At 40.3% G+C, this 14,058-nt stretch overlaps 1 protein-coding gene across 1 annotated transcript in view; it reads left to right on the top strand.

Annotated features, from left to right (window-relative positions):
• TCTN1 (tectonic family member 1) overlaps positions 1-14,058 on the top strand; it is a 92,793-nt gene that overhangs the window by 29,749 nt on the left and 48,986 nt on the right. Inside the window, exons 3-4 of the mRNA XM_082243690.1 lie at positions 5,196-5,326; positions 11,677-11,834. Coding sequence (XP_082099816.1) covers positions 5,196-5,326; positions 11,677-11,834 — 289 coding nt within the window. The remainder of the gene's footprint in view (positions 1-5,195; positions 5,327-11,676; positions 11,835-14,058) is intronic.

Raw genomic sequence — 14,058 nt, 5'->3', positions numbered from 1 at the left:
ATTTCCAACTTTGTTAACAAATAAAAAAACGTGCAAAATTATTCAGCCCCTTTACTTTCAGTGCAGCAAACTCTCTCCAGAAGTTCAGTGAGGATCTCTGAATGATCCAATGTTGACCTAAATGACTAATGATGATAAATAGAATCCACCTGTGTGTAATCAAGTCTCCGTATAAATGCTACTGCACTGTGATAGTCTCAGAGGTCCGTTTAAAGCGCAGAGAGCATCATGAATAACAAGGAACACACCAGGCAGGTCCAAGATACTGTTGTGGAGAAGTTTAAAGCTGGATTTGGATACAAAAAGATTTCCCAAGCTTTAAACATCCCAAGGAGCACTGTGCAAGCGATAATATTGAAATGGAAGGAGTATCGGACCACTGCAAATCTACGAAGACCTGGCCGTCCCTCTAAACTTTCAGCTCATACAAGGAGAATACTGATCAGAGATGCAGCTAAGAGGCCCATGATCACTCAGGATGAACTGCAGAGATCTACAGCTGAGGTGGGAGACTCTGTCCATAGGACAACAATCAGTCGTATACTGCACAAATCTGGCATTTATGGAAGAGTGGCAAGAAGAAAGCCATTTCTTAAAAATATCTATAAAAAGTGTCGTTTAAAGTTTTCCACAAGCCACCTGGAAGACACACCAAACATGTGGAAGAAGGTGCTCTGGTCAGATGAAACCAAAATCAAACTTTTTGGCAACAATGCAAAACGTTTTATGTTTGGTGTAAAAGCTCATCACCCTGAACACACCATCCCCACTGTCAAACATGGTGGTGGCAGCATCATGGTTTGGGCCTGCTTTTCTTCAGCAGGGATAGGGAAGATGGTTAAAATTAATGGGAAGATGGATGGAGCCAAATACAGGACCATTCTGGAAGAAAACCTGATGGAGTCTGCAAAAGACCGGAGACTGGGACGGAGATTTGTCTTCCAACAAGATAATGATCCAAAACATAAAGCAAAATCTACAATGGAATGGTTCACAAATAAACATATCCAGGTGTTAGAATGGCCAAGTCAAAGTCCAGACCTGAATCCAATCGAGAATCTGTGGAAAGAACTGAAAACTGCTGTTCACATACGCTCTCCATCCAACCTCACTGAGCTCGAGCTGTTTTGCAAGGAGGAATGGGCAAAAATTTCAGTCTCTCGATGTGCAAAACTGATAGAGACATACCCCAAGCGACTTACAGCTGTAATCGCAGCAAAAGGTGGCGCTACAAAGTATTAACATAAGGGGGCTGAATAATTTTGCACGCCCAATTTTTCAGTTTTTTATTTGTTAAAAAAGTGTGAAATATCCAATAAATTTCGTTCCACTTCATGATTGTGTCCCACTTGTTGATTCTTCACAAAAAACTACAGTTTTATATCTTTATGTTTGAAGCCTGAAATGTGGCAAAAGGGGGCCGAATACTTTCACAAGGCAGTGTGTGTGTATGTATGTGTATGTGTATATATATATATATATATATATATATATATATATATATATATATATATATATACACAGACTCTATAGCTTTCGCACAGACTGAATAATTTCACTGATTTGGGTTATTTTTACCAAAGAAATGTAGCCAAATACATTTTGGCCTAAATTTATGGAGAAAGATTATTTATTTGCAAAATTTTCTAACCGAAACAAGAGTGTTGTGTTTTTGTTTTTTCCCAAATGTTTGGTGTTTTTTTTTTTTTTTGGTTTAATATAGCAAAATAAAAAAAAAAAGTGGTGAATAACTACCAGCAAAAGAAAGCTCTATTTATATGAAAATAAAATATTGATAAAAATTAGATTTGGTTAGTGTTGCATGACCGAGCAATTGCCAATTAAGATAGTGTGGTGTTGAATAGCAACAAATGCCCTGATCATGAAAGGGGTAAAACCTTCTGCAGGTTAGGTGGTTAAGGGCCTTAAAGCCTTGCTGGATATTTTGCTGAAGTTCACAATAAGAACCCTAATGGTTTAGGTCTAATTGGAGCTAATGGATTTTCCCCACATTGGCAAGGTAGTAATAACAGAGGAGTCTCTAGGTTGGAGACCAAATGAATTTATAATCTGAATTGTAACAATATAATTGTTTAACAGCAGCTGAGGTTTTGTTGTGCAGAATTTTGTAAACAATCAATCCACTCCCTGTATTAGCCCCGGTTCACACTGGGGCGACCTGTGAGGCGACCTGGTCGCCTCACAGGTCGCCGCAGGTCGCCTCCCATAGGGAAGCTACGGACCCGTTCTAATAGGAGCGACACAAGTCGCTCCGACCTAGAAAAAGGGTCCGGAGCTTCTTTGGGGCGACCAGGAGGCGACCGCCATAGACTTCAATGTTATGAAGTCCATGGCGGCCGCTCCGAGGTCGCGGCGCGCTGCTCGCACCGCGATCTCGGAGGTCGCCCCTGAAAGTAGCGTCGCGCCAGTGTGAACCGGCGCTTAGTGCCGGTTCACATATGTGCGGCTGCGGCGATCGCATGTAATATCGGAGCGCACTGCTCCTTCATTACATGCGATCGGCTGTGCGGTGCGAATTCAGCCATACACTCTGTATGGCTAAATTTGCACTGCACCCGCAGTAAAGTCGCACATGACCCTTTTTTTGAGCCGCATCTGGATCGGATCGCACAGTGGTTCACACTTGTGCGATCCGATCCTGTGCGAACTGTAAGATCGCACTGCGATATGCGATCAAACTGGGGGTGTCGTTAAGATTACATTGACACCCCCAGCGTATCGCATATGGCAGTGTGAACTGCCAAGGGTGGGTTTGCGATGCGGGAACAGGCTTCAAATTCGCAGCCTTCCCGCATCGCATAAGTGTGAACCGAGCCTCAAATGTATCTTTTTAATAATAATTTCACCTTGATAAATTTTAGTCAAATTTATTAATATTCTAGCCTTGCCATTTTCTTCACCACAAGATGGAGCTTGGAATCACTATTTTTCCCATCAATAATCATGCATTCCTGTGCGATTCCTGGTGTGAAAAGGGGCTTAGAACATAAACAGCTAGGAATCTGCATCGAGGTTTGTTAAAATCCTTGCAATATGCATTGATAACCAAGAGAGGATTTTTTTTTCAACTCAACAGAAGCATAGTTACTCTTTAAGACCATGTGTAGCAGGGGACAAAATTGTTAGTCTATAGCAGTGGTCCTCAACTCCGGTCCTCGGGGCCCACTAACAGGCCAGGTTTGCAAGATAACTAAATTACATCACAGGTGATCTCATTTGATGCTTAGTGATTGCAGTATTCTAGTCTGCATCTCCCCAAAGTAATACTTAAAATCTGGCCTGTTAGTGGGCCCAGAGGACCGGAGTTGAGGACCACTGGTCTATAGTACCTTATAACAGCATTGTATTTTATGCCTTCTATTCTGCAGATACTCAGATGAGACATTTCATAATGCTATGCACTTTTAAAATAATTGTAGTTTATTATAGGTGATATGCCAGGGATGTAACATGATGCCTTACTGCTCCTAAAGGAGCGTGGAATTTTTATTTTTTTATTTTTTTGATCCATTAGTAAGCAACTGTATCCGATTCTAGAACCACAAGGTGGCGCTAATAGATTTACATTTTTTTTTAGAGCACATGCTGTATGCATGTTTTGTATATACACATGCCTTTGAACTACTACACTGATTATAATGAGATTCACTTGTTTACAAGAGCAACTGCGAATATGTAGGTATTGTATTTAAAGTGGTCCTAAAGGCAGAAGGATTTTTATTTATTTTTTACCTTTTTAAAGGCATTAGCCCCCGTTCACACTGGGGCGACGCTACTTCGCACCGCGACCTCCGAGGTCGCGGTGCGAGCAGCGCGCCGCGACCTCGGAGCGGCCGCCACGGACTTCATAACATTGAAGTCTATGGCGGTCGCCTCCTGGTCGCCCCAAAGAAGCTCCGGACCCTTTCTCTGAGTTGGAGCGACTTGTGTCGCTCCTATCGGAACGGGTCCGCAGCTTCCCTATGGGAGGTGACCTGCGGCGACCTGTGAGGCGACCAGGTCGCCTCACAGGTCGCCCCAGTGTGAACGGGGGCTTATCTGCATTTAAGGTAAACAACCTACTGCATGCAGCTTCCCCTACTTGGCTGAGCCCGATCTTAAACCAACGATGTTCACAAGAGCAGAGATTTTCTCGGCTTTGCCTCCTCATTGCCTCAAACATGGCAGCGAGAGTCTTTTTTCTCTCCAGTAATGCCAGGTGTGAGGGGGTTTCTCTTCCTTTTTTTTTTCCTTTTCTTTTTCTCCCTATGTAGCATTGGTATATACTATCAATACGGCACATCTAACACGGATAACATAATATAGTATTGTGCTGATGTCTACTTCGTGTAGGTTAGGCTATGGCCACAAGAACATATTTCAATAAATATTTTTTTTTTCTCTACTTCTCGCCAGGCCCTCCACTACATCTCCCTTTTGTGCCATGGAATCCTAGAGACAATAGGTGTTTACTATGTGATATTACCTGGATAGTCCGAAAACTGTTCCCCACTTCTTTGGCATCTTCTAGTGTATATATGTCTCTACAGCCCTTGTAGTCTTACTATCACAAATCGATATCCTATGATTTTTATACCTCTTATATTTTATTTCAGTATCGGACTGTTGTCTCTTATCCTTTAGCGCTTGGGTAGAAAACCAAATACAACCTTTATTGTCATTTTAAACGCACTCATTGTTGCTGTACTGTTCTATTTTCTCTGTTATACTGAAATTCCAAAATGTTACGGTTTGTCACCATAGCATGAGATGAGAATTCTTCCATTAGAGACACCTGTCCTGGTGACAAGATTACCTGGAAATATTTCCTCTCGCTTCCTGTTGTGTCTTCAGGATGGAAAGTAAAGGGGCATTTCCCAAATGGGACACAGGCAGAAAAAAGTGTGTTTGTAAGCATTGTCTGCTCTGTCCAAGACTAAAACTGTGAGTTTGGCTTTAAATATACATAGAAATCTAGTGAGCATTACGTAACTGTAAGTTTCCTAGAATAGCAAATTCCATTTTAGAGCTGCAACATTTTGAGATCTTGTTAAATCATCTTGACAATGTTTTATTTGTAATATAGAGTGTGTGTGTGTGTGTGCCAGATATTTAAAGTATTTTATAGACCGTAACCATATTTACCAGCATGCAAACTGTTTGATCTCTCAAAATGTTTTTTTTTTTCTCTACAGGGGTGATAGACAGTTATGCGTACAGGAATCTGTTCTCTACTCAATCAATACCTCTACAAATGTCCCTCAGATGGTAACAGAAACGGTGCAATTGGTTAACCCCAATGTGTTCTGTATTCAAACAACCAACTGTAAGTACTTCCTATGTACAATCAAAGGGAATACATTATTTTGTTACCTGGTTGTGATTTTTAATGACTTGCCTGTTTATTTTATTTATTATAAATTGATTGTCTCGGTTATATATGCCCATGTTGATTTTTGGGACGAATTGATCTAATATTGCACTTTCAAGTTTTGATATTCCCAGTCGTCTTACATATGCATGTTGATAACGCATCATTCGCCAGAGATTGAGTGAATCGGCACATTGAAGCTGGTTGCTCTTCAAAGATCTTTTTTAATTGGTGCGTCCTTTATTGCTGTTATTAGGTACCTATATTGGAGGACAAAACTACAGAATTTAGAAGTCAGATTTATTATGGATTTGGAAAAAAACAGGGGTAGGTCTAACTTGAGAATTTTTGATATAGTGCCACAGTGATCACCATAAGTATGGTGGTCCTTCCCTTGGCTCTAGAACCATATGCATATAAAGTGTACTGGGAAAGGCCAGTGGACCGAAAAGACCCCTGCACTTCCCTGTCTGAACCTTAATTGTTACTTGCATTATTATGGATTTTGTAGTGTCAGTCAAAATGTATTACAGACAATGCAGCAGGACATTCAAATTTAAAAATAAATGGATGTATGTATTTTTTATTTTTTTTTGCAAAGTATGGTTTATCTATTATTATGACTGGGCCGCAGACTATTCTTTTTGTAGATGAAGAATACAGGAAGTAAAACTGAGTTTTAATCCCCCCCCCCCTTAGTTTCAGTCTTGTGAAGAAATTGCACGTTTTGAAATAATAATATAGAAGGCCTAATAGTTTAGGAAGGAGGCGCAGATAAATGGTGGTGTTGTATTTCAGATAAAATGCTTACCTTTAAAAGTTAAAGAAATGAAGCATACATTTGTATGTTGAACATCTAGAAAATGCCTGCTGGTATTTGTAGTAATGGAAGTGGTTGGCTTCTGAGCGTTTTGGCTTTCCATCTTCCTCTCAGCCCAGAAATGTGCACCTCCTCTTTCCCCGAGAACACTCCCAATGCGCACAGAGCCGCCAGAGGACTGACTGGCCTCCTGAGGCTGCGCTCGGAGGAGAGGAGGAAATGGACAGAGAACCCAGAAATTCCAAACTGGGCCTTTTCTCCTCTTTGCATGTCTCTGCAAAAGTGACAAGAGGGAGTAGGACGGAGGGGCAGTGGTGAAATATGCAGCGGCTGAGTTGCTAGCTGGCTGAAAGGTGCAATGTCGGGTGTTCTGAGGGGCAGGGGCTTCAGGGCTACGTTTGCTGGGAGCAGAGTTGTATAAAGTACTCAAAACCCATACTTGAGTAAAAGTACAAGTGCTCGATCAAAAAGTGACTTGAGTAGAAGTGGAAGTGCTCGATCAAAAAGTGACTTGAGTAGAAGTACTAAAGTATTCAACATTTTTTGTACTTAAGTATTGCAAGTAGTTTTTTTAAAAATGTTGCTACTCAAGTACTGAAAGTAAAAGTACCTGTAGTTTTGAAAAAAAAATTGCTACTCAAGTACTGAAAGTAAAAGTACAAGTACTGGGTTATGTAGTTATTAAAGAAAGAAGTAAAAAGTTTGAACATCATATTGTTTTTTATTATTTCAAATGCAGCTTTTATTTATACATACAGTAGCATTTATTTTCGTTTGCGCTGATAAAACACATGTTTTGAGCTTCATGAAACCTGCCATCTACTGTTCTGGCAGTGGTAATTTTTATAATTGTAACGAGTAACTATGCAGTACAAAAAAAAAAAAAATAATGGAGTAGAAGTATTGAAATCATTGAAAAAATGAAGTGAAGTAAAAGTGGAAGTATGAGAAAAAAATTCTACTCTAGGAAAGTACAGATACCGCCTTTCGGTACTTAAGTACAGTAGTGAAGTAGTTCTACTTAGTTACTATACATCTCTGGCTGGGAGGCAGGAAGAGTAAAAATGAGTAGTGATAATGAGAAATGAATCAGAGTGTGAAAATGTTAGTGTACCCTTACAGTAGTGGGCAGCAGAGAAGTGCCCCCTAGTATAATAATGGTCTGTTGAAATGTGACCCCTCACATTGGTGGTCAGTGTAGCAGTGACTAGTTACAATGGATGTCAGTAGAAAATTGCCCCCTTACATTGATGGACAGTGTAAGTGGGTGATTAATTTCCACTATTGCTCGCAGCTCATGGAACCCCTAGCAAACCCTTGGATGATCCTGGTTGAGAAGAGCTGCCCTAGAGCTTGGAACTGACTTCATTGCTTGGAGCTACTTCACATTTTTAAACAATCTAGAGGAGATGCTAGAGGTAAGCTCTGTAGCTGAAATTCTGTAACTCTTTTCAGTGCTACATCACATGACTGTCATACATTTAAAGGATAAGTTCACCTTTTGGAGCATGCTGCATGTTCCACCCATATTTAGGGTGGAAAATTTAGCATTAGAAAAACCGATTTCTCAAAAGTGATATAAAATATTATTTTTAATGTACTTTTTTAGATTATCTTCTAAAATGACATCATATAAATACGCTACGTTTGATCACTTTTTTTATTTTTTATCACCTTCTTGTTTTCATGTATGCAATTCCTAAAAGAGGGGTAATGGCAGAAAATGTAGATATTGATTTGCTGACATATTGAACATATTTACACCCATTTCAGCCCAAATCCAAGCAAAGCTCTTCTTTTTTTTTTTTTTTTTTTTTTTGGGTGTGTATTTGTCTTCCTGTCTCACCTAGATTTATCTTGACTGATTCCTAAATTCTATATTTGTCTATAAGCCCTCGTTCACATTGAATTCCGCTTTGAAATCGCGCGACTTAATCTGAAATGGCACGATTTCAAAGCCACATTTCAGTGTGACTTGGAAGACATCCGTGCGGCTTTATGGACAGATGTCTATGCAAGTTGCACCCAAAATCACTAAGGCCCCATTCACACTAGTGCGACTTGTCCCGCGATTTTGGACCGCAAAATCGCATGACAAGTCGTTTTCCATTATTTTCAATGAGCCCCATTCATATCAGTGCGTTTTGAAGTTGCACTGACTTCAAAGTAGTTCCTGCACTACTTTGCCACGATTTTAATGCGTTTTGAGGCATATAGCCTTGCCATTGCTTTCAAAATCGTGGCAAAATCGCGGTGAAATTGCATCGCAATAGTGTGAAAGGGGCCTAAAAGTAGTGCAGGAACTACTTTTTCAAAATGGTGCGGCGTCGCACCGATTTGAACAGTGCCATTGCCGACAAGAGGGCACGACTTGTCAATTTGATTTGTCAAATCACATGACAAGTCGCTCCAATGTGAACGATGGCTTATTGTCTTTGTTTAACTAAGACCTTTGTGTCCTCAAGCTTTTGCACTGGTCATTACCTTTCCCAAATTTATTTTGGTTTTGGTGGTTAGGTAACTAATATTCGTTTTTTTTTTTTTTTAAACATACTATTATTTTAAGGGAAGAATCCCCAGTTTACAGGATTATACATATGTAGATGTTCATTTTCTTAGAGAAGAGGTAATAGAATATCTGTATTTGTTGGCATATTATTTACCATTTCTTTCTGAGCTGTTATCAAAATTGCCAGAAATTGAGTACTATCATGTTTTAAAATGTAGAGAAAACAAATGTCATCCTTTCCCAATGTTACTAAAATGTGATATATGTTCTCTCCTTCATTTTTATTTTTATAAACAAACATTTAAAGTACCTGTCTTTGAACCATTCCTGTTTTTAATTAAGACTGCCTCATGCAATTTAATTATTGTTATCATCATGCTCACCGTTGTCATTGTTCAGGTTGCTAATTATGTATTATTTTGCTTAGGCATGGTATACTCCATACTGGAAAACTATTATTATGCCCCTGTTTGCGTCTGATTTTTTTTTTTTAAGGATCATAGGGCAGTAAAATTGAAGATTCCATCAGGGATGGGGCATTGCTGTTGATGGTTTTGTTATTCCCAATCCTATAGTGTGCTCCGGCATGAACTTTTATTAACCTTGCCAGTTATGGATTAGATTCCCTCAGGAAAAAATTGTGCTGCTTGTTTCTTGTAATCTTTTGTGCAGTGCCTTATTTATCTTGGTAAGTGCCGTGACCAAGTAGAAAGTAAAGATCATTCCATGGATTTAAATCGAAGACTCAACAAATAAATCATATTTACAGAGATGGCACTGGTCCTTTTTTTTTTTTTTTTTTTAAATAAAAGCCAGGCTGCCTTCCACACCTTTTTAAATACCATAATAAATAGTATTTACATATTATTTCATTCTAAGATGGTCTGGATATTATTCCCATGTCTTAGATTCAAGGTCTCACAAATGAAATATTGTATTAGAACTGGACTTCAAAAGCAAAAAGTTCTATCTTTTCATGACTTGACAGTAATATACCGTGTGTAGCATGAATTTACTGCAGTTTGTTCCCAGTTCTTGCCCCTTAGCAATTGATCTTTCTACTATCATTCCTGTTAAAGCCCAACTCCAGTCAAAATATTTAGTTTTTTCTTCTGTTTTTGCCAGACTGGGCAAGGGGCAGAACCTTGGTATGGTTTTTATTTGCGGTTTGTGTCCCCTTTGAAAAGGCTTAAAACATTTGTAATGGTATTCTTCCTGTCCTAGTACCAACCACTCCCCTGAGTTCTGTTCTGTTTTTACAAACACAGAAATAATTTGAAATTGCTCAACAGGGTCATAGACAACAATAAAAACTCCACCCAAAATGGGCTAAAAGCTAAGCTCCGGGAAACATTTAATTTTTAACAGGATATAGTAAATTACTTAAAGGGTAACTCCACTTTAGTGCAGAGAAAAAGTCAGCAAATTAAGAAAAAACAATATAGCATATACAGTTGCGACACAAATTTATATTGTAATTGAATATTATTTCCTTTTCGATCTGCAGTTGTTGTAATTTTCTGAAAATGCAATGCAATATGGCTACCGGGAGCTGTTCTGTACACACCCCAGAAACATCATTTCCTGCTTGTGGGATTGGCTCACCAATTTTCCAAGAAGTCTGCACTAAGATACAAGCCAGATTTCTGGCGTCCCCTGCAACAAAAATGTCATTTTTGGTGAGATACTCCCAATAGGAACACGTCTAAAGGGATGCAGGCCCAGCGGCTTTCCTCATTAGAGCCCTGCAGCTGCCACAGCTTGTAGATAATTATGAAACCACTCCCATTTGACCCGCTCAGCACAGAGACGCAAACAATGATTTCTTCAGAATAACAAAAGGTAGGAATCTGCAACAAAGGTTTGGTAAAATCTCTGCAATGTACAGACATCACCCAGAGGGGAATGTTGTTTTTTCTCCAGTCGTCTGTCCAGGACAGCACAGGAGATATAGGCTCCTCCTCCAGAGACAGGAAACACAAAGGATCAGTTGAATAAAGGGGTGGACACCCTCCGACTTCCCCAGTCTTTTGTGTTTCCTCCCCGGAGGAGGCAGATGTGGAGCTCGGCTGATACCTGTCCTGGTCAGAGGACCATGGTGGTGATCGGCGGTGGGGGCCCCCGGTGACCGGCACTTCTCCTCCTAGAGCCCGGGAAGTGCTAGGTCTGCTGTCCGCAGCGGTGAGGAGTCCTCCTCGCTGGTCCGGCTTCTGGATACAGGGGCAGGGGGCACATGCGCAGGCCTTGAGTTCCGGCCTTTGGAGGCCTTTGGCCTTTTTCCTCAACAAAAGTGGAGTTACGCTTTAAAGCTGATCCCTAGATTTCATTTAACTTTAGTTTGGTCAGGCCAACCTAGTCCAAATGAACAATTTACTTCTCTAACAGTTGCGGGTGTGTGCACAGTGTAAACTTTGTAGCCTCAACTTCATATAGTATACAGCAGTGTGTGTCCGGCAGCAGGACGGGGACTTCCGTCTCGCTCCTGGAACAAAATCGAGTCGGGCTGAGCACTGCTCAGCCATTCAGAGTAAGCTTTGTATTCTATGAATTAATTTAAAGCTTCCTCTGCAGGTGTCAATACAAAGTTAATGACCCCACCCCCCACCCCAAAACTCACTGCAAATGCAGTGCGGTTTGCTTGCACCAGATCCCATAGTACAAAACAACCATGCAATCCGGTTGCGATGCGGCTCCAAAAAAGGTGCCTGCACTTGTTTGGTACGATGCGGTGTGATTTGAACGTATTCTAAATGGATGGGCTAAAATCGCACCACATTGAATTGATGTGAATTGCACAGGAATGTGGTGCAGTTCCTGTGCGATTTTATATGCAGATTATAGTGTGAACTGGGGCTTATAGACTTTTCTTATGTTCAATCCCTCTGCTTTTATTTCACCTTTTAACCAAACTACTTGGAGTTTCCTATAATATAGCTGTATTTAAATAGTATGCCTCTCTGTTTTTCCTTTCTATAGACCAGCCAGCTTTGTCCTATATAACTCCAGATGAACCAACCGTGGCAAACTTTGACAGTTTACTTGGAGAGTTTGGTGGAAATCAATTTAATGCTAATAATAAAAATGTGCTAAATGCTGTTGGCTCTGCTGCAGCCCGTAACCGATCCCGATATGAGGTAAGATTTAGGTTTTTTGTTTTTTTGCTGATTGACTACAGCAGGGTTTCTCAAATTTTTTCAGTCAAGGCACCCTTTAAAATCCCATACAATCTCGAAGGCACCCCATTCTAAAGTTTAAAAACTAAGCCAATAGTTTTACATAACGCAGCAACATCCACACACGTAGGACACCCAACATTCAAGGATATTATTCTTCCAAAGCAAACACATCTTTGCACACAGGTACTGATTAGTATTCCAATGTTTCTCTTCTTCCTCAGTTTCTTTCCTTCATTCAGCTGATGTGACCCCAATCCTGACAGAGCTGGGCAGGGGTGAGGCAAACAAGGATGCTGTGCAAGTGCCCAACATCCTTCCTTATCAACCGATGACATCATTGGTTGTTAGGACACTGGAGTCTGGAAGGTTGTAATGGTGCACAATGACAACTTGCGGCTTTATGTAACTAATAGGCAGGCTTGATCTGCCCACTGGCTTGTATATTATTTTTGGGCAGTTTCTAGGCATTTTGCCAAGGCACACCTGAAGGCACCCTGTTTGAAAAAGGCTGGACTACGGTTATACTGTTGGTCAGAAATTAGCATTGTATGTCCAGTACAGTGGCAAAGTTTCAGGCAGCTGTGAAAAAATTCTGTTTAGCGAGGATGCTTTTTACATGTAATGAATAATATTTATTTAAAAAAATATTAATACTATATTTATACTAATAATAATTAATTAAAACCTACAAAGTGGATAAACATAAAAACCTAAATCAAATTTGTATTTGGTGTGTCCAGGTCCGCCCTTTGCATTTAAAATAGCAACAGCTTATTTCATCTAGACGAACTAACCACCATTCCGTTGTGGGTTTAGGCTGTCTCAGTTGCTTTTCTCTCTGTGTAACCCCAGATAAATTCAATGATGTTGCAATCAGGGCTTTGTGGGGGGCCAGAGGGCACTCCATCTTTTCCAGGACTCCTTGTTCTTCATTAGGACATTCACTGTATGATTGAGGTCATTGTCCTACTGCAGAATGCAGATGGTATTAGAAGATGAATATGTATCTGCCTATAATCTTCAGCAAAGTGGAAATCCTTCATTCTGAACAAATCCAACTTTATTTTCAGAAATGCTGCTCCAAACCTGCAAGGAACCTCTACCACGCTTCACTGTTCCCTGCAGTATCTCTGCCATGTCCCACTGTCCAGGCCATCAATGAATAAACTGCCTTCTGTTACAGCCAAAAAAATCAAATTTGGATTCATGGGTCCAAAGTACTTGGAGAAATTCACAGTGTATACAGCTGGTGACGTCACCGGCGCATGCACTCTGAAGGGACAGCATACATGTGCCACCCCTTCAGAGCTCTATGCCGTAAACGGTGACTCCCGTGCGTAAAAGTTACGTCATCGCGGCTCAGCCATTCAAAGGACCGTAGCCAGTGAACCCCCGAAAAGACCTGGGGAAGATGGAAGTCTTATCAGCGGTGACAGCGCACCACTGGAGGGCTTTGTTTTAAGGGAAGTATTTCATAATGTACTAGTATGCGATGCATACTAGCACATTACGCTATTACTTGGCAGGGGATTTTTTATTTTTTTGAAAGGCCGCAGTTTACTGCCGCTTTAACTAGTTTTAATCCTTATGCTGTTGCATTAATAAATAGATGGTAAGGGTATATTATATTTACTTTAATTTTACCCTCTTTCTTTTTACGCTTTCTCAGTTGCTTCCTGGTTTCTGGCCTAGGCCAACATTATGTCATACATCCCAGCATTCTTGATGGGAGGTGGGGCTTTATTAGCTCTGCTCCTCCCCACCTGCAGGCCTGAGCTAAGGGCAGAAGGCCGTGCCTAGTAATGTTAGGGGGTGTTTTTCAAAGTGATTACTCCTCAAAATAAAGCTTGGAGATATGGATGGGTGAGTGTGCTTTGAGTAATAAAAATGAATTAAATAGCATTTTCTGTTTGTGGTGCTTTGATACAGTTTAGTTCTGCTTTAACTGTGTGCAAATGTACCTGGGAGCATTTATACTGTTTTAAGGACAAAGGTGGATACACCAAATACTGACTTAAGTTTTTTTTTTTTTCAAGTTTATACACTTTGTAGGTTGTTCATAAAAGCATCTTCACTTTACAGGATTTGTTGCAACTGCCTTTGCGCAGTAAAGAATTAAATTAACAGACCCTGTCCCATTGTATCTAATTTATATCCATGTAAATCTTGCCCATGGCCTAAT

Source organism: Pelophylax lessonae, assembly GCF_965119305.1.
Source record: "Pelophylax lessonae genome assembly, chromosome: 1".
NCBI classification, from domain to species: domain Eukaryota; kingdom Metazoa; phylum Chordata; class Amphibia; order Anura; family Ranidae; genus Pelophylax; species Pelophylax lessonae.
This window is presented reverse-complemented; position numbering and strand designations above follow the sequence as displayed.